The sequence below is a fragment of the Myotis brandtii genome, unplaced genomic scaffold (assembly GCF_000412655.1).
Source record: "Myotis brandtii unplaced genomic scaffold, ASM41265v1 scaffold476, whole genome shotgun sequence".
NCBI classification, from domain to species: domain Eukaryota; kingdom Metazoa; phylum Chordata; class Mammalia; order Chiroptera; family Vespertilionidae; genus Myotis; species Myotis brandtii.
Window position 1 is genome coordinate 129,239 of NW_005368188.1, and position 20,098 is coordinate 149,336.

The window sequence follows — 20,098 nt, forward strand, 5'->3', positions numbered from 1 at the left end:
GGAGACCCTCTGCAGATCTCTGTATTCTCTGTGTGCCTCTCCTTCCTCTCTGGTACTCTGCTCTGAGAGTTCTAGCTATGCTGGCCCTCTAATTCTCACCTCCATTTCTTCAACTCATTGAGACCACTAGGTTCCTGTTAGATTGCCTTCTTCTGCACTGTGACCTCAAAATTCCCCTGGTAGTAACCTGGGGCAATCACAGGGTTCACCTTAGTTGTTGTCCACCTCTAAGAAATAAACCTTGTGCTAACTGATGTCCAATATTTGAAAACCATTGTTTCATAAATCATGTCCTACTTTTTCGTTGTTTCAGATAGCAGGATAAATTCAGTCTCTTCAGTTACTTCATCTTGGCCAGTAGCAGAAGTCCTCTTGCGGGTATTACTACAGAAGTCTCCCTGTTTCTCTTGACTGTTCAGAGCATGTTATCAACAATATAGCTAAAATGATCCCTTTATTTTTTTAAATATATTTTATTGATTTTTTACAGAGAGGAAGGGAGAGGGATTGAGAGTTAGAGACTTGACGAGAGAGAAACATCAATCAGCTGCCTCCTGCACACTCCCTACTGGGTATGTGCCCGCAACCAAGGTACATGCCCTTGACCGGAATTGAACCTGGGACCCTTGAGTCCGCAGGCTGACGCTCTTATCCACTGAGCCAAACCGGTTAGGGCTAAAATGATCCCTTTAAAATGTTAAGTTAGATCATATTACTTCTCTGCTCGAAACTGTCCAATGCCTCTCAATTTCTTTCAAAATAGAACGTTTTTTTAAGGCAGTTATTTTAAGGCTCTGTTTGACCTGACCCTTCATTACCTCTCTGCTCTACTATTGCTCTCAATGTTCCACACATACTGGCCTCATTGCTGTTCCTCAAACATTCCAGGCACACTTCCAGCTTAATAACATTTATAATTTGCTGTCTGTTTCCCCTGCTTACTGTAAAGTAAATGATGGCAAAGATTATGTTAATCGCTGATTTAACCCCAGCACCTAAAGTGTGCATGGACATAGTAGACCCTTAAAATACCCTTAAATGAAAGTCTGAGTTCAATCACAGAGCATTTAGGATATAGGGAAGGTTACAAAAACAGGCACTCAGCCATAGGAGACAAAACAGAAATCGAATTACCAAAAATGGAGTATAGTATCAGAATCTTGCCAGTAACAAAAGTCATTTGATGCCAAGTGTTATTGTTGGACAAGAGATATTTGATGTGTTTTACCAAAGACCAGAATTTAACTTAGAGGTTGTGCTGAAATGGGGATCAAGTGACTCAAACTCTGGGAAGCAGGACCTGATATTAAGCTCGGCCTGAAATGCCTCAAAAACATGATTTCAAAGGACAAAAATGTCTAATAACAGAACTTCAGGAGTTTGGATATGCACTCGGAAAATATTATTCGTGTTAAAATCCCTATGAGAATTGCGATAGAATACCATCATTCTTTTTTAAAATTAATTTGTCAAGATTTTTAATGCCGATGAAAGATGTGATGAAATTGGCACCTTATAAACTAAATGGTAGAACTGTGTTACAAATGTTTAATTTTTAAAAAACTGTAGTAAAACATACATAACAAAATTTCCCCTTTTAAGCATTTTTAAGTGTATAGTTCAGTGGCATTAAGGACATTCACACTGTTGTATAACCATTACCACTTTCCATCTCCAGAAATGTTTCAATACCATCATTCTTAATTAAAAGAAAACCAAGTAGCGATAATTTTTTCTACAAGTACTTGTCTGCCTACCAATATAATTGAATTTTTAAAAAAAATCTCTTTCCTTTGACGACATTCAAGAGATTAGTTATACAGTGTAAGTAAAAACAGGAGAGAACACAAATGAATCCCAAAGGTCCTTCTAATTCCTTGTGTGTGCCTTCCACCACGTTTTCTATCTTTTCAATAGAAAAGGTTTAGAGCTTTCTTCGTTTAAGGAGAAAAATATATGTTCTTGACTCAACCATCTTCCATAATGTCAGATCTCCTTTTTTTTCAAATATACCTCTTACTAGGAAGACTACCTGGCAGTTCCTCCGTAGCTCCTGGCAGTTCTCTGTAATGGGCCATTGCATTTTGAACCCGGCAGCTGTTGTGGGCTGAGAGCAGCATGTAGTACCCATGGAAGCTCTAAAACATGTGATACATATCTATGCGCCAAAAGAAGGAGTAATTGTTTTAGAATACATTGTAGAGAGATTAGTCTATCAAAAACCAAAGCAGTTTCATCTTTAAAAAGTGAAGAAAAGAATACTGAAAATGATATATGTGGAACTAGACTTCAAGTGTAGACATATGCACTGAAGTGAATGCATATGAGATGGAGTGGGTAGAAATAGCTGCCAAAAAAACAAATCGTACTCCATGCTACTTCATTTCCAGTTCTGGTGTTTTTATTTTTGAAAACACAATGAATCAACAGGTTAGAGCTATTGCTTCCTTGTACTGTATATTATCCTCCATTTGAAAAAAACACAGTTGAATGTATCTTCATCCATTCTGTGAATGAAGTAATAAGCAAAAAATACCACTGGTTACTTCAAAAGAACCTAGGGAGGAAAACACAGACAACTCACTTAAATTAGATTTAAACAGTTTTTGGATGAGAAAAACAAGATAAAAAATTAACTAACATCACAATATTCAAATTGTTTAGATTACCAAAAAAAAAAAAAAAAATCACTTTTTTTTTTTATTACCACACTTTAGCTTGGTGGCCTCAGCTGGAAAAGATATACTCTGATTCTGAGATGGAAGATATTTAATGTTCTTATCATTAAAAACTAAAAGCGTGCCCTGGCCAGTGTGGCTCAGTTTGTTGGAGTATTGTCCCATACACCAAAAGATGGCAGGTTTGATTCCTAATCAGAGCACATACCCAGGTTGTGGGTTTGATCCTGTCAGGACGAATGCAGGAGGCAACTGATTGATGCTTCTCTCTCTTCCCCCTCCTCTTTAAATATATTAAAAATTTATCCATCAAGTTTACTTAAAGCTGAAAACAGGGTTTACATATATTAATTAACTAGAGATAAATCCCTAATTTTATATAAAGCTCAATTTTTTTTTCAAAGTAGAAGAAATTCATCCTAAGGCAAGGACCTATTGGCATTTATGATTACACATCACAGTGACTTATAACACCGGTACTGAAAATACATTCTTAATTGAAAATAACTTACCATTTAGAGCTGAATCTAGAAATCTCAGTCCAGTTTCCATTTTTTTGCCAATGTTACTTCACTTGGTATAACATGCTCTATCTCTTTTATGCAGATTTTGTCAGTAGCCATCAATCTGAAGAATTCCTTCTTCTGCTGCCACCTAACAGTTATTTCTCTACTGCAGCAGAAGGGTATACAGAAAAAGTTCTTGCTTATTATTCAGATTAAACAGAAAAATTTCTTTATTAAACATTTCATATTTTCACATGTGCACAAACTTCCTCATTGTTTCCCCCAAGACCTCCCCGCCAAAATCCAAGACAACAAAAAATCCCAATCACTGAAAATCAAACAATGTATGATCAATGTTCATTCATGCTAAGCTGGGAAAATAAAAATAAAACAATTAAAAAGGTGCAAAGATTTGGACACAACAGTTGCCGTCTCAAGGAGCTCTTTCTTTCCTCCTTCACCTATCCCTATAATTTTATGAATAAATGCATAACTTAACATTTTAGCTAGTCTACAACTCCTGCAAATTTTTAGTTCAGAGACTACCAAAAGAATTGTGGAAGATGCAACAATAAAGGATTTTTTAAAAGTAATTCTAGAAACTAAGGGTGTTAGGTGCTTTACCTGCTTGAGTTTTCAATGTTCTGGACTGCTTATTGCCCAATGGCTCTGAATATATTAAAACACGAACACATACGCCACCTACATTTAAAATAGGGTAGCATTTGTATGCCCATATAAGCATTGGGAATATTTTTTACAAAAGAGTAATAAATGCATTAAGTCCTTTTAAAAGAACTGACCACAAGTGCACATTTCCTCAATCTGTATACATACATGAAAGAATTAGGGCAAAAAAAGCATGACAGAATAACAAATGTAATAGCAGTTGTAGAACTGGAAATTAACACCACATTAATGTTTTCTGTTTGTTAAAATCCTGAAATTCATTTCTATTCCCATTCTCTTTGTCATTGTGGGTCTAGGTTTCAAATTTACTTAGTATTAGCTACTAAAGAACAGTATTCAATAATGAACTAGTAATACTAGTAAAGGCTTGTTATTGTTCCAACCTCCCACTACCTTTACCCCAACATAAATATATGTAGTTTTACTAACTTAAAAAATAAAACACTGACATAAGCACCAAAGGCTAGCCAACAGTAGCACTACCGTGACAGTTTCTACTTTCTATTCCTTCCCCCAGCTCAAACCCCACCCTTTTGACCTCTGTATATGGGATGAGCCTGAGCAGGAGAGTTGGTGATGTCAGGACTGCGCCGTTCCCACGGATGATCCTAGAGGCCTGCTGTGCTTCTGGGAACTGGGGCACAGGGATGTCTGTCTGACTGAAACCTAAAACAACAACAATTCACCCCACCCCTCATGTTCCCAAACCCCACAAGAGCAGCCAGGCATATATGCTATATAAGGCCCACCTAATAAGTGATTATGGTAAAATCTAAAAAGCAAGATCATTCTTATCAAGTCAGTGATCTTCATGGAGGCAGCAGAATGAAGGCTGCTAAATTCTACATGTCCCATGCAATCATATTCCACACATTCTAAAGCTGGCCATTCTTATTAACAAGAGAACAAGTTTCTCCTATACAAGCCTTTTTTAGCATACATCATAAATTTCTACAGGAGTGCAGCTGGGATTCTTTCGTTAGTAAACGTCTGTTCACAGGTAAGTATTTTTGTCTTAAAATGCTTATGAAAATTTCTGTTCTTATTTTATATGAGTGAAATAAAGCACAACAGGTTAATGATTTATTTTACACCTTCAGCTGTAGAAATAGCATTATGAGCCATGATTTCCTACTCACTAACTAGTGATTTATTGGACAGTCTCTTTGAATAGGACATCTAAAGCCACAGGATAAAATTATGTAGAAGTGTATCTTGAAAAGGTCCTGACTACTGTCACTAAAATTTCACCTATTAGAAAGAGGATTATCTCCCAAAATGATAACTCGTATGTAACTCGTATGTACACAGAGGAGGGGATAGTATATTAAAAAATAGAAAGGACAAGTTGTATTCCTATTCCTTCGACTAACTTTATGGCCTTTATCTGCTTAACAACCTTGTGCTTCAAAAATGTCCTCCAATCTGTTCAAACCTCTAATTTTTAAATGTTTGAACCATTATTTTATGATAATCTCAAGTTACATCTATTTTTGTTAGCACTAGTGTCTGAAATGATAACTAGTTCTGAAATCATGCTGCTCTTACAATTCTTTCTGCTACCTTTGTCTCATCATTCCCTTTCATTTGTATGATGTCACAGAGAAGCACTAAAGTCAACTAAACGCTATGGTGAATTTTTACCATACATATAATCTAGAACCTAAGTTTACCTTTTCAAAACTCTAGTTTTCCATACCTGTCAACTCCTAATTGATGTCTTTATACTGTGAGCTCACTGTGTACTCGGAACACCAACCCCTGAAAAAGCTTAAGCCAGAGTAGCACAATGGAAGAAACAAACAAACCCAAAACAAAAAACAAAGCCAAAAAGTCACACGCTGAAGTAATCATAGACATATATGCAAGGAATGGACTTATCTATACGATTTAAGCACATCCCCAATGAAAGTCCTGAGTTCATCCCAACCAATTCCAATTTTATCCCCAAATGTTCTTCTTTAATCAAATTATTTGCTAGATATAGTTACGCTTTTTTTTTTTTTTAATGAGAGCTATTACAAACCCATGGTTAGCTTGAAAGCACATAAAGAAATTTTTTAAAAGGAAAGTAGTTAGCCTTATGATGGAAAAGAAAGGATAAAGAGTCAAATTACCTGTAAGCAGGCTGGGGTGTGCCTGAATCCAAACCGCTGCATTTAGCATTCATTATACAGCTGCATTATTGGGGGAAGGGGAGTTTAGAAGGGCACTGACCCCGAAAGTTCTCAATACTTCTCACTCATCATCAGGAAGGGGGAAGAAGGAAAGTTTTTTCTCTGGGTATATTTTTTGTTTGTTTGTTTTTGTTTTTTTTGGCTCCTGAAAAGGCTGGCAAAGAACAGTAACAGTAAAAGCAGTTAGAATATTTCTTTAAAAACTATTTAAAAAATGCAAAACATTAAGGAATTTCAAACACCAAATTTTCGTTAATATAAAAAGAATTTTCACTAGAGTTAGGCAGCCACCCCAAAACATCATGGCTAAAGGGCATTGATATAAAGGAAATAAAATACCACACAAAAATTCAAAACAAAACTAAAAACCTCAAATTAAACCTGGAGGACTAGAAGATTCCAACAGCAGATTTCTGTCCACTACTGAAACATTCCAAAATCCAAGCTTCAAAGGCGCCTAAATGTATCTTAAATGAAACTTTGTTGTTTTTTTAATAAAAAGAAAGAAAGCAATAAACCTGGTTATAAATCCTGCGATATATTACATTTAAAAATATCCTAGTACAACAAAAACAAATTTTAAATGAAATTAAACAAACAAACAAACAAATAAAAACAGTAGCAGCAGAGGTTACCTGTCTGAGCACCTACATTTTCTTAGGAGGGGATCGTGTCTCACCAGCCATATAGCCCATTAACCTTCTCAAAAAGAGTGAGCCAGGAGAAAATAAGATTTGATTTCACAATGTCTCTATGCTCCCAGACCCCAAACTGGGGACTCACTGAATGAAGAGAATTTGTTTTTCCATTTTCTTCTTGAGAAAAAGAAGAGATGATTTTGAAAGTCAATTACTTCTTTCAATGCCTCCAATCATTTCTCAAAAGTCTGATAAAGTGCTTGATGAAAGCAAGTCTCTTGATGAATTTTTATGATGTCCCAGGATATTTTCTTATTGATAGCACATACAGAAAGATTTTAAAGTTCAGTGGAGTAAAAGCCAGCAGAAATGACCAATTAATTTTAGGCACAAAAAAAAAACTATTAAAATTTTAAATGGAATAGTTCATGTTTATATATGTGTATGTATATATATATAGTCCAGTTTTCATCATGAGTAACATAAAAACAATATAAGAAAGAATTACTTTTAAAATACAATTCAGAATTACAATTTTAATAATATACAATAATTTTACAGTAATTCAAATTTTGGCATGATGATTATACATATTTAATAAATACATTTTTACCTCTCATAATAGCAATAAAGATTAATAAACAAAAGTTATTAAACAATATGAAAATATATTTAACTTTCACTTAAATATCTGGGCTGTTTTCATTTGGGTTCTTCCAGAATAATTTGTTCATATCTTTTACCTTAATTTTTGAAGAAATTCAAGAAAATATTCATGTTTTTAAAGTCTAAGATGACCATTTCTTCCCTTTTCATTCTAACATGAGAGTATGTGATCTAGAAATAGGTTGGTAAAGCTATGTTTTAATATAATGTGAATGCACAAAAGATGAATACTGAATAAAACCAAAGATGAAATAATCTGATATATCTTATACTTGGTTAATTTGGTAAAAATTTGTAAAAAGATACCTACATTTTTCCTGGTGCCTTATCCCACCCAACATAAACCTTGAGTTCTTCATCAAATAGAGAGGGTATTTGTGTTTTAAAATTAATTAATCTATATACATGTGATATGTAACTATTTAAAATATATGTAACATAATTTAGGTGGCAACCAGATGGTCTCTACACAAACATATGAATGATGATTAAACAGTTCTTTCTCCCTCATTTATTTCTTTATCCCAAATATGATACATCCTCCAAAGTATGGTCATTCAGTGAAAGAAGTACCAAGTATTTCTTTCTGTTAATGAGTCAGGGGTACTTATATATGTAAGTCCCAAAATAACCCTGTGCAAGTCAAATTCTTCTAGATGAGATGAGAATATCCTAAAATAAATTAGAAACTCCTCTTAGGTATATATTTTTCAGGTGAAATGAAACACTGCACAGAGTAGAAGTACTATTCTATTTGTCAACAATCAACCTTTCACTCAATTTCAATATTATTTAATTCTATGGAAAAAATTTTTTATTACATTCCTTTTTAAAATGGGGGAAAACTGTACAAGTAACATGATCAAACCTCTGTTAGATCATTAGAGCTGGTTAATACTGATCTTTATTATTGCCTCGAAGTCTCTCTAGTAGTGTCCAAGAAATTAAGTTTAAGGTCCATCTGAAGGAAAAAAAGCACTGGAGAGGCAAGAAAGGACTTGGGTGAAAGCTTCAGAGGATTGTAGGGAGATGGAACTTGCTGTTTAAAAAAAAATTACGTTGAGCTCTGGAGCACCTCCATTTCTTAACACTCCTTCAAAACCATCACTGGCATAGTTTTACCCAGGTTGTAAAGGCTCATATTATATGCAGTTTTGGGGCTTTTATAAATCCAGAAAGTAAAGGAATATAAACGGTGGAGAGTACTGAAGGTTTCAGAGTAGGGCTACAAGAGACTCAATACTGCTAAGTCCCCAAACAAAAACGCCCAGTCTACCCCACCCCAAAACCTATGTGTAAACAGGAGGAAACACACAGTCAGAAACATTGAAGAAAAAAGCATGTAGCCTTGAATAAATCATACACTGAACAGTCCAGAAACAAAGAAAAACAAACAAACAAACAACATATACACAAAAAACCTAAGAAGCATCTATTTTCCTTATGTTTTTAGGTGAGTACCTCTACCCTAGTGGAGTACAGTTATGAAAACAGCTAATCTGCTTTTTAAAGTTTTTTAAAAAAGTGTTTCCCATCATGCTCCATTTTCTAGAATCTATCCTTTTTGACTGGTTGGTGTAAACAAAAAGCAAAACACATACACATGCATGCGTGCACACACACACATATATACTCCCTCTTAAAATGTGAAAAATGCAATATAATGCTGAAAAATTAGAAATCACTTCAGCTTATGCTTAAGAACTAATAGGCCTTTGATTTGCCACCCAAAATATTTTTCCTTGTCCTTATTCTTTAAATGCCCAACCACTAAAAGAAAAAAGGGGAACAAATATAAAAGGCTTTAAATGCGCATGTCTGAAGTCAGTGTCTTATTAACAAAAAAGGTAGCATTTTCTTCACTTTGGCCATTGTTAAAGATGCAGGTATAGATCAGGGAATGTTAGATTAGGGTGTTTTAAAAAATGCAACATTAACAGAGCATATATCTTTCAAAAAAGACTAAAACACTAACAAATACAAGTCAATGCACATATTTTAAACTAGTGTAATTTTATCTACATTGGAGTAAATGATATTTTGTGTACCAGACATTGCAATACTGTTCATTTCCCCTTTATCATGCAAACATGCCAATTTTGTCATTTAAAAAACCTTTATTGGGTCATATTCACATTGCCCTCCCACTCAAATTAAGGGAAAAACTAAAAACAGAAATAATAAATCCCAATAAGAGCCCCCTCAAGACATCATAAACTATGAATATAAAGCTGCTAGTTAATATGATAAAGGCAGAATTTTCAGATTTGTATAAAAAAAATTCCTATAATTTAGATAGATGTTTTCCTAAACCCATTATAAATCTTTGCCACACAATGTAAAGTTATGCTACTCTGAAATTTATACCAACTGTACAAAAACAAAAGCAAGGAATCATGAAAAAATTTTGTATGTTCTTTATGGCCTGAGAACACGCACATTTTTGAGTAATTAAAAGGGTAACTATGAGAACCTGACATTTTTCTGTATCTCACCTCTTCTGCCTAGCCTATCTGTATCATCTGTAAATGCAAGACAGTAACATCTTACTAGCAGAGGTCTTGTCTATCTCCCTCTTTCTTCTCTTCTAACTAATCCTACTCGATTTTCTCTCATCTTCCTGAGCATATTCCATGAACAGCATTGCAAGTTGGTTAAAAAAATAAGAAAAAAAGAAAAAGAAAGTTTTACAGGGTTTTGTTGGTTAATTATTTACCAGTGGAGTCACTCCACCAGGAGTTCAATTTCATTGGCTAGCAGCTGGTTCATGTTGAATAGGCCCCCTGGGAGCTTGGTGAGCAGTTCTCGCTCGGTGCTTTCAGGGTCGCTGTCAACAGAGCTGGAACTTGCGCTCATGTTGTCGACAGCAGTGCTGGCTGGGGGACCCAGCTCCGGCTCACTAGTTTCACTGGCCGTGGACACCACGGAGAGCAGGGACATACGCCGGGTGAGCCGGCCAGAGGGCAGAAGGGAGGCGGCATAGTCCGCTATGATACCAGCTACATCTAGATTACAAGCCTTATCAAAGGCGATGAAACCTACATTTGCATTGGCCTCGCAGACACAGAAGGAGCCGTCATCTTTCATCAACAGGTCAATGCCACACACATCCATCCCCAGGATATTAGACACCTGGATAGCGAGCTGCTTCCCTTGCTCACTCAGTGAGCACATCATCCCCACACCACCTGGCAAAAGAGAAAAAAAATAAGAAGTTACCAAAATGATAAATTTCTGGAGTAAAATAAAGCTGGCCTCTAAGGCTAGCCCTTTCTTATAAATCAGTAGCGAAAACAAAGGTGCTATTCTCATGTAAAATTGGAACTTTGAAATCTAAGTTTCCTTCATTAGGGAATCCCTTTCCAACCCAGTCTCTCAGAGAATTCCTAATTTCATACTTTTTCAATATGCTATTTATTCTGAAGACGACATTCAACTTTCACGGAAGCCTGCCTTACTAGCAATAATATAGACCAAGTAGAACTCTTGCATAACTACAATTATGACAAAAATAACAGGGATGCATCATATGGATGGAGGATAGGATAAAATCTTATAACAAAGGGAGCCTAAACATGGCACTCTTCTTCTGTAGCCCTCATTCCTCAGCCAAAAGGATTCCGGGGCATAAGGGAGCTGACTGAATATAGGTGAAGTCTTAAAGTTTGCTGGTATCTGAGAGAAAGGAATTAGAATTAGACTCTCATTTGGAGACTAGCTTCAGGAAGCTCTGACATAAGGACTAGACAGCAAAGAATTTTGAGAAGAGCTTGGCTCAAATAGCTCTGTGTATCCACAGGAGGAAAACTGACATCAGCCATTATATGAATATGCCTAATGTCTTTGATCCCAAAGAGGTCAAAAAGCAACTGCATAGGTGAGCTGAGACCTTCCTATCACTGAAGCTGAAAGAGTAGGGAGGGGAGTCCAGGAAACAGAAAGGCTTCTTTAAATTACCTCAGTAGGAGCCTGGCACATTAGCCCATGAATTAAATGACTGCTTCTCCAAACAACCAGAGCAGAGCCATGATGAGACAACAACCAAAAAAATAACAAGCTATTACCCTGGCCAGTGTGGCTCGGTTGGTTGAGCATTGCCCCATGCACGGGAGAGGTCCCAGGTTCAATCCCTGGTTGGGGTGTGTGTAGGAGGCAACCAATCGATTTGTCTCTCTCACATCCATGTTTCTCTCTCTGTCCCTTCCCCTCTCTCTAAAAATCAATGGAAAAATATCCTTGGGTGAGGATTAACAATAAATAAATAAATCCTGAAAAAATCTGAGCTAAAAAGAAAAGACAAGACTTAGAAAGAATAAATGATTTACCAAAAAAATAAAAGACAATTTGGCCATTCAACTGTAACAATGTAACCTATAAAGCAGTAGAATTGAAAATTGACTCTTGTAACCTAAGAATCCAATCTCAAACAATAAGAAAAGAAAGACATAAGAGGGGGTATATCTATCACTCACACCCCCTACCAGGGAAAATAATCAAGAAACGATACTAACATAAGAAAATGACTAAGAAGAGAGACCTCAAGATATGGGAAGTTAAAGTTGGGGAGTAAACAGTGGTGAGTAATGATTCTTGCAATATAGGTACAATCAACTCTAAATGGTTTGTTTTTTAAAAAAGACTACCTAGGAATAGATCATGTAAATACTATATAAGGATTTTGAAACATAAGAGAAATTCTAATATAGACTATGACTAAAACTATTAAATGTTTCAGCAAAACACTAGAACACAAAGCCCATGAAAGCAGGGATTTTTATCTGTTTTGTTCATTGCTATATACAAAATGCTGCTACAACAGTTAATACTGAATATGAGAGAATATTCATCATAAAAAAGGCCTCTCTGGGGATAAAATAATAAGGGCACTCAATTCTGAAGAACAAGATAGAAGGGCTCTTGCTCTATCAGATACCTAGGCATAATACCAAAGGAATTAAGATTGATATTCATTCATACAGGAAAAGAATAGCATCTAAAAAGAGGGTCCTTAAACAAAGCAATACATATATGGAAATTTAATACATAAAATAGATGGCATTACAAATCAGTAATAAACAGACTATTTAATAAAGAGTTCTGGGACAACCAATTATTATTCATTCGGAAAACAGAAAAAGGGAGAAGAGAGCGAACAAGGTGACTCTAAGGATATTGGTATAAACTGGAAAGGTAGAATTGCCATTAAGTGATAACTGGATATGGAACACAAGTAAGAGGGGGACTTAGATCAGTTCTGGACATGTTAAAATAAATGTCTATAATCTCTCTCTCCCAATTGTTTTGGAGGCAACCAAAATTTTTGGTGGCCTTGTTTCAACAAGGCTTAAAAATAAAATAAAATAAATATCCATTAGACATCTACACGGAGATACTGAGTAGGCAGTTATTTATATGTGCCTGGAGTTCAAGGAGAAAGCCTAAAATAGAGATATAAACTTGAGAATATTAACATATAGATAGTATCTAAAGCCAGGAGTGAGATAAAATTACCAAGAAAGTGAAATAAACAGAGAAAAAACCCAGACTAAGTTCTGTGGCATTTCAACAATAAGAGATCTCAGAAAATACACATTTAGATAAATCAAAGTCAGCAATCTTATTTGGAACAATGGAGTTAGGACACATCTATCTTAAATGAATTCCAGTTATAAACAAAGTAAGTATATCAACAAAGAGGGTATCTTTACATCTAATCACACATTTCATACTTGTATGCATTGAGTTACAAATTGAGCCTGAGTGAAAATAAATTCATGATTCAGAGAAATCCAATTTCATTACTGAAAAAAAAGAACAACCTCAAAAGTGTATGTAGTATAGTCATAGTCTATTAATCATATTTAGATGTTAAAGATAATGTGTTTTTCAACTTATTAAGTAAAAATCTGTAGTTATATACAAATACTCATTGGACATGCTGTAATATCACTTTATATACTAGAAAGACACCTTCATCATTTTTACCTAGTGAGCAGTTGCTTTGCATCCTCCCATCTGTTGAACAGCGTAACATGGTGCCAACATAAATCCTGAAAAAATCTGAGCTAAAAAGAAAAGACAAGACTTAGAAAGAATAAATGATTTACCAAAAAAATAAAAGACAATTTGGCCATTCAACTGTAACAATGTAACCTATAAAGCAGTAGAATTGAAAATTGACTCTTGTAACCTAAGAATCCAATCTCAAACAATAAGAAAAGAAAGACATAAGAGGGGGTATATCTATCACTCACACCCCCTACCAGGGAAAATAATCAAGAAACGATACTAACATAAGAAAATGACTAAGAAGAGAGACCTCAAGATATGGGAAGTTAAAGTTGGGGAGTAAACAGTGGTGAGTAATGATTCTTGCAATATAGGTACAATCAACTCTAAATGGTTTGTTTTTTAAAAAAGACTACCTAGGAATAGATCATGTAAATACTATATAAGGATTTTGAAACATAAGAGAAATTCTAATATAGACTATGACTAAAACTATTAAATGTTTCAGCAAAACACTAGAACACAAAGCCCATGAAAGCAGGGATTTTTATCTGTTTTGTTCATTGCTATATACAAAATGCTGCTACAACAGTTAATACTGAATATGAGAGAATATTCATCATAAAAAAGGCCTCTCTGGGGATAAAATAATAAGGGCACTCAATTCTGAAGAACAAGATAGAAGGGCTCTTGCTCTATCAGATACCTAGGCATAATACCAAAGGAATTAAGATTGATATTCATTCATACAGGAAAAGAATAGCATCTAAAAAGAGGGTCCTTAAACAAAGCAATACATATATGGAAATTTAATACATAAAATAGATGGCATTACAAATCAGTAATAAACAGACTATTTAATAAAGAGTTCTGGGACAACCAATTATTATTCATTCGGAAAACAGAAAAAGGGAGAAGAGAGCGAACAAGGTGACTCTAAGGATATTGGTATAAACTGGAAAGGTAGAATTGCCATTAAGTGATAACTGGATATGGAACACAAGTAAGAGGGGGACTTAGATCAGTTCTGGACATGTTAAAATAAATGTCTATAATCTCTCTCTCCCAATTGTTTTGGAGGCAACCAAAATTTTTGGTGGCCTTGTTTCAACAAGGCTTAAAAATAAAATAAAATAAATATCCATTAGACATCTACACGGAGATACTGAGTAGGCAGTTATTTATATGTGCCTGGAGTTCAAGGAGAAAGCCTAAAATAGAGATATAAACTTGAGAATATTAACATATAGATAGTATCTAAAGCCAGGAGTGAGATAAAATTACCAAGAAAGTGAAATAAACAGAGAAAAAACCCAGACTAAGTTCTGTGGCATTTCAACAATAAGAGATCTCAGAAAATACACATTTAGATAAATCAAAGTCAGCAATCTTATTTGGAACAATGGAGTTAGGACACATCTATCTTAAATGAATTCCAGTTATAAACAAAGTAAGTATATCAACAAAGAGGGTATCTTTACATCTAATCACACATTTCATACTTGTATGCATTGAGTTACAAATTGAGCCTGAGTGAAAATAAATTCATGATTCAGAGAAATCCAATTTCATTACTGAAAAAAAAGAACAACCTCAAAAGTGTATGTAGTATAGTCATAGTCTATTAATCATATTTAGATGTTAAAGATAATGTGTTTTTCAACTTATTAAGTAAAAATCTGTAGTTATATACAAATACTCATTGGACATGCTGTAATATCACTTTATATACTAGAAAGACACCTTCATCATTTTTACCTAGTGAGCAGTTGCTTTGCATCCTCCCATCTGTTGAACAGCGTAACATGGTGCCAACCACACGGCCTCCCACAACAATGACACGTACATCCCGTCCATGAGACTCTTTAACATACTTCTGGAACAGGTATGGAGCTTCATGGCGAATAAGATGGCTTAGATCAGCCAAATGGTGCTTATCTCGAGCCAAGAAAACAGCTTTGCCTGTGATTGAAAAAGAATAAAAAATATGTGTAAGTGGTCAATCTGTGGGTAGGTTGATATCCACTGCCTCCATCTTCTTGTGTCCCAGTCTGTTCTTTTAGAACCAATTACTTTTTAACCAAAGAAATAGAGTTACAATTAGTAAGACAATGCAAAAATTGTACATAAAAAAAAAGTTAATAATCACCGTCCATGAGTCTCTCAATCTCCATCCAAACTCTTACAGTAATCTAGAATTTATTTCAGTATATGTTGTGAGGTAGAGATATAAAATTTGTATTCCTCCAGGTTAGCCAATAATGCCACTCACTTATTAGCAAAACATTTCCCTCTAAGTTAAAACACGTCATTAATTTGTACAATATATTAATATACTTCATTTGTATACAGGTGTGTGCAAAAGTAGGCTAATAGTTGTTCGTATGGAAAAAGATAGGCAGGTTATGATTATTACAATATCTTTATTAACTGTGTTTCATGTACTCAAACCTACTTTTGCTCACTTTGTATATTAAAACAGCAGTATGTCACTACACACCTAACTTTGGTTTCTGAATTCTCTAGTCCATTCCATTGACTTGCAAATTTTTTAAAACATAGTTATAAATCATTTGACATTCTTCCCATCAAGAAGAGGGGGAATCTATGTCCCATCCCTCTGAATCTAGGAAGGCTTGTGATTGCTTCAACCAACAGAATATAGCAGAAGCAATTCTATATGACTTTTGAGGCCAGGTCATAAAAGCTCATGCCGCTTCTTTGGAGCATCCACTGTAGGAGCCACAGATTTCTTGGCTGCCACATTGAATATTGCAGTCAAGAGTCCCAGCTGACCCCTACCCAGCTATCCCTGTCAAGGCACTCACCTTGTGAAGTACTTGGATTTTATGAATCATTTTATGCCTTAAGAAATCTTTTCTTAATCTAAAGCCATTAAGGTATTTTTATACACTGCCTTCTAAAGCTGTATATTTTTGCCTTACACATTTAAGTCTTCAAACTACATAAATTGGGAAGGAGAATGATTGGAGTCGGTGAAAGTCCCTGAACTCTTGAATAAGACAAAGGTATTAACTTGGGACTCAATCTAATTAAGTATGTGTCTTAAATCCTCTAGGATAATCACTAAATGAATAGAAATAGCTTCAAGCCAAGCTGAACAACTCACAGTAGCCTTCTATAAGTTTGAGGTACCATGCACCTAATAATTTCCCTCTAATTTTTCTTCAGAAGCCCTGCTTCAAAAGCTACTACCTAGTCAATAACCATGAGCAAAGGCAAAGAAAATAATTGCTTAGATATAATTAAGAAAAAAATCTATTCTGTATAATCAATCACCCTTATTATCAAAAGTAAATGTCAAAATTATGTTACCATAGCAACAACTCATACACACCTCTATGACCTCGTGTATTCTTCACTACCATTGGGAACTCCAGTACTTCTGCTTCATCAATCATCTTAGAAAAATTTTCATGACCACCTGATTTGAGCACAAAAAATTTTAAAAACAACATCAACAGAGGTAGAGTGTGATAAATTTTATCTACACTAATGTCAACACAAGGAAGGTAGAAGTTAAGAACCTCATGACTAAATTTTATTTTTCTTGGAGAAAGTAATAAAAGTTGAAAGAACAGTTAAATATCTGTTTAAAACAACCACATGTTTTAAAATGGGTAAGAGCTATCTTAAACTATAAATATTCTAATATCCAACCTAAAGAAATTAAGTATACTTTAGTTAAAACAATGTTTCCTAATTCTATATCATTTTTCATATTTTTTAAAATTATACTTTATTGATTTTTTACAGAGAGGAAGGGACAAGGATAGAGTTAAAAACATCGATGAGATGCCGAACTGGTTTGGCTCAGTGGATAGAGCGTCGGCCTGCGGACTGAAGGGTCCCAGGTTCGATTCCGGTCAAGGGCATGTACCTTGGTTGCGGGCACATCCCCAGTAGGGGGCGTGCAGGAGGCAGCTGATCGATCTCTCCCATCGATGTTTCTAACTCTCTATCCCTCTCCCTTCTTCTCTGTAAAAAATCAATAAAATATATATTTAAAAAAAATGTGTACCAGAATCGAACCTGGGACCCTTCAGTCCACAGGCTGACGCTCTATCCACTGAGCCAAACCGGTTTGGGCTTTTCATATTTGTATCCCTTATTTTTCCACCATACAAATAACTGAAACCTCAAGACCTACTTTAGTATATGCAGTTCCCTGTTTGGATTAAGAAACAGAAGAATGAATTAGTTAGACTTATCCAAGGTTGAAGATGCAGTATGCATATGTACACACACTTTCTGTCTCAAACACACAAATTAATTTTTCTTACCTCTTACTAATCAATCAGAGTTCTTTCTACACTAACTACTCAGTACCAATGTGCTAAGTCATGCTTCTTACTGTTCATATTGCCAAGGAACAAATGATACAGCAGCAAAATTAAAGCAAAAAAAATGGATAGTTGTAAAAAAATAACATGATGATATAGAAAAACTAAAACAGAAAAAAGTTTATTAACTGCAATATCATAAATTAGCAGCTTAAAGAAAGATGAGCCTTGCCCAAATATGAAGCCTTCAACATCAGAGCATCGGTAATATTTCAGTTGGTTAACCCTTTCCTTCTTTCCACTCTCTTAAAATCAGAATTATAGAGCCATGATATAAACATCAGGAAGACAGAATTCTCAAACTATTCATTTTGACTCTTCTCATGCAACTGCTAAAAACAGCAACTGTATCACATATCATATCGACTTGAAGAGTTTCCTTCTTTAAAGTATTAAAAATAAGAAGAGGACAGGGCTTTCTTTTTAAAGCCTCGTTAACTCTCCTACTATTCTACTGGACATTTATTTGGAGAAATAATCTTAATGAAAAACTATACTGATTTACCCTTTCCAAACTAGAAGAACAGGAAAGAAAGAATATATATTAACAATATTGTTTATAACAGTGCTATTCACAGTGCGGTCTAGTAACCTGTGCCCAACTTCTGACTTCTTTGCTATTGATAGGTGACCAGATAAATACAAAAAGAGTAAGCACTAGAAGCTTTTATAGAAATTTGGCATTGCTGTGATATTTTTATTGTACTTTGTAAGGGTATTGATACACAGCAAACTGGTCTTTAAAAGAACAAAAAAGATCCTTTACCACGGATAGTTTTAGAAGCACTAGTTTAAAGCATGCCTGGTATAGTGTCATTTTCTTAAGAAAAAAAAATATTTATGAAGAATTACCATGAAAATGGTAATTAAGATAAACAGAAATTAAACAGAGATGCCATCAAAGTCTATTATCTTTTACCACAGATGCTGGCAAACTAGAGCCTATGGGACAGATATGACCCACTGCCATTTTTTATAATCAAGTTTTATTGGAACACAGCTACACGTTTGTTTAGGCATTTCCTATAGCAACTTTCACACTACGACAGCATTACTAAGGGTCACATATTGACTATCTGGCCCTTTCCAAGCAAAGTTTTCTGAATTTGTTCTACCCACATCATGAAACTAATTTGTAAAAACTTCTATAAGTTCTTTCATGTTTATATATTTCCTTATATCACATAACCCTGTTAGTTTAATATGGCTTTCAAAACTATCAGTTCTCTAAAACTTAAGGCTATAAATTCTTATTAGTGAACTCACCATAAGAGAAAGTATCGGGCAGAGGAACACCATGGCCAGCCAGCTCTTGAAAGGTCCAGAACTTATTAACACAGTTCAGGATGGCCTGAGGTCGGTTCATCAACCGGCATCCCATCTTCTCTAAATGGCGTAAAACAGTGATGTCACTATCACTCTGCACCCAAGGGGTTGGTACTCTCACTACCACCACCTGGGGATAGGCAGTAATTAGTTCTCCATTGATCCGCAAACCTGAAATATACAGGAACAGATCAAAACCGTGAAAATGAAATATACAATAAAATACAGGAACAGCTCGAGTCACAAGACTAAATGTACTAGGTTGTTAATATATCATTGGGACAAAGAGACATCCCACCTTCAATTATATTTCTTTCTAAGAAAAAGAAAATTTAATGAGAAAAATCTTCACTGGTTAAATAAATAATTGCAGGTGTCAATACAAAGAAATATGCCCAAGCCAGGACTGAAGGGTCGCAGGTTCGATTCCAGTCAAAGGCACGTACCTCAGTTGCTGGCTCAATCCCCAGCCCTGGTTGGTGTGTGTGTGTGTGAGGCAACCAATCGATGTGTCTCTTACACTGATATTTCTCTCTCTGTCTCTCCCGCTCCCTTTCACTCTCTAAAAATCAATGGAAAAATATCCTTGGATGAGGATTAACAAAAAAATAAATAAATACAAACAAATACAACATAGCCATTAAAAACAATGTTATAATCATGTTCAAAAATAGAGAATTTCCAGATGCTGAACTTTTTAAAAAAAAAGAAAATCTGAGAATAAGTTTTATCTGTGTTTGCATATGCATAGGAAATGTATGAAAGGATAAATGATATAAATGGCTATCTCTGCGTATGAGTGGATGGCAAGGCAGGAAGAGGAAGGTGGAATAGGGAACTTTAACATTTTGCTCCACGTAATTCTCTGTATAGTATTCTTTATGTTCTTTTTTAAGTGATGACATATCTATATATATAAAAGTCTAAGTGTCCGTCTGACCAGTAGCTATGACACGCACTGACCACCTGGGGGCAGACGCTCAACGCAGGAGCTGCCATGACACGCACTGGCCATTTAAAAATAAACGGCACCACGGACCTGGC

The 20,098-nt window shown here is 35.1% G+C and overlaps 1 protein-coding gene across 4 annotated transcripts in view; it reads right to left on the reverse strand.

The window, feature by feature from the left end:
- Positions 1-2,376: 2,376 nt before the first annotated feature.
- The window catches only part of RIMKLB (ribosomal modification protein rimK-like family member B), a 27,793-nt gene continuing 10,071 nt past the window's right edge, over positions 2,377-20,098 (reverse strand). Inside the window, exons 2-10 of one of the 4 annotated variants that reach the window (XR_001364006.1) lie at positions 18,995-19,225; positions 16,723-16,809; positions 15,123-15,326; positions 10,398-10,543; positions 5,992-6,205; positions 4,413-4,540; positions 3,809-3,886; positions 3,191-3,350; positions 2,377-2,557 (exon numbers count right to left, since the gene is read on the reverse strand). Coding sequence is in view for 1 of the 4 variants with exons in the window: in XM_014547510.1 (XP_014402996.1) it covers positions 10,080-10,543; positions 15,123-15,326; positions 16,723-16,809; positions 18,995-19,225 (986 nt within the window). In the remaining 3 variants the exon portion in view is untranslated. Of the gene's footprint in view, positions 2,558-3,190; positions 3,351-3,808; positions 3,887-4,412; positions 4,541-5,991; positions 6,206-8,089; positions 10,544-15,122; positions 15,327-16,722; positions 16,810-18,994; positions 19,226-20,098 lie in introns of those variants that run through there. The other 3 variants (XR_001364005.1, XR_001364007.1, XM_014547510.1) reach the window with 3 other exon arrangements.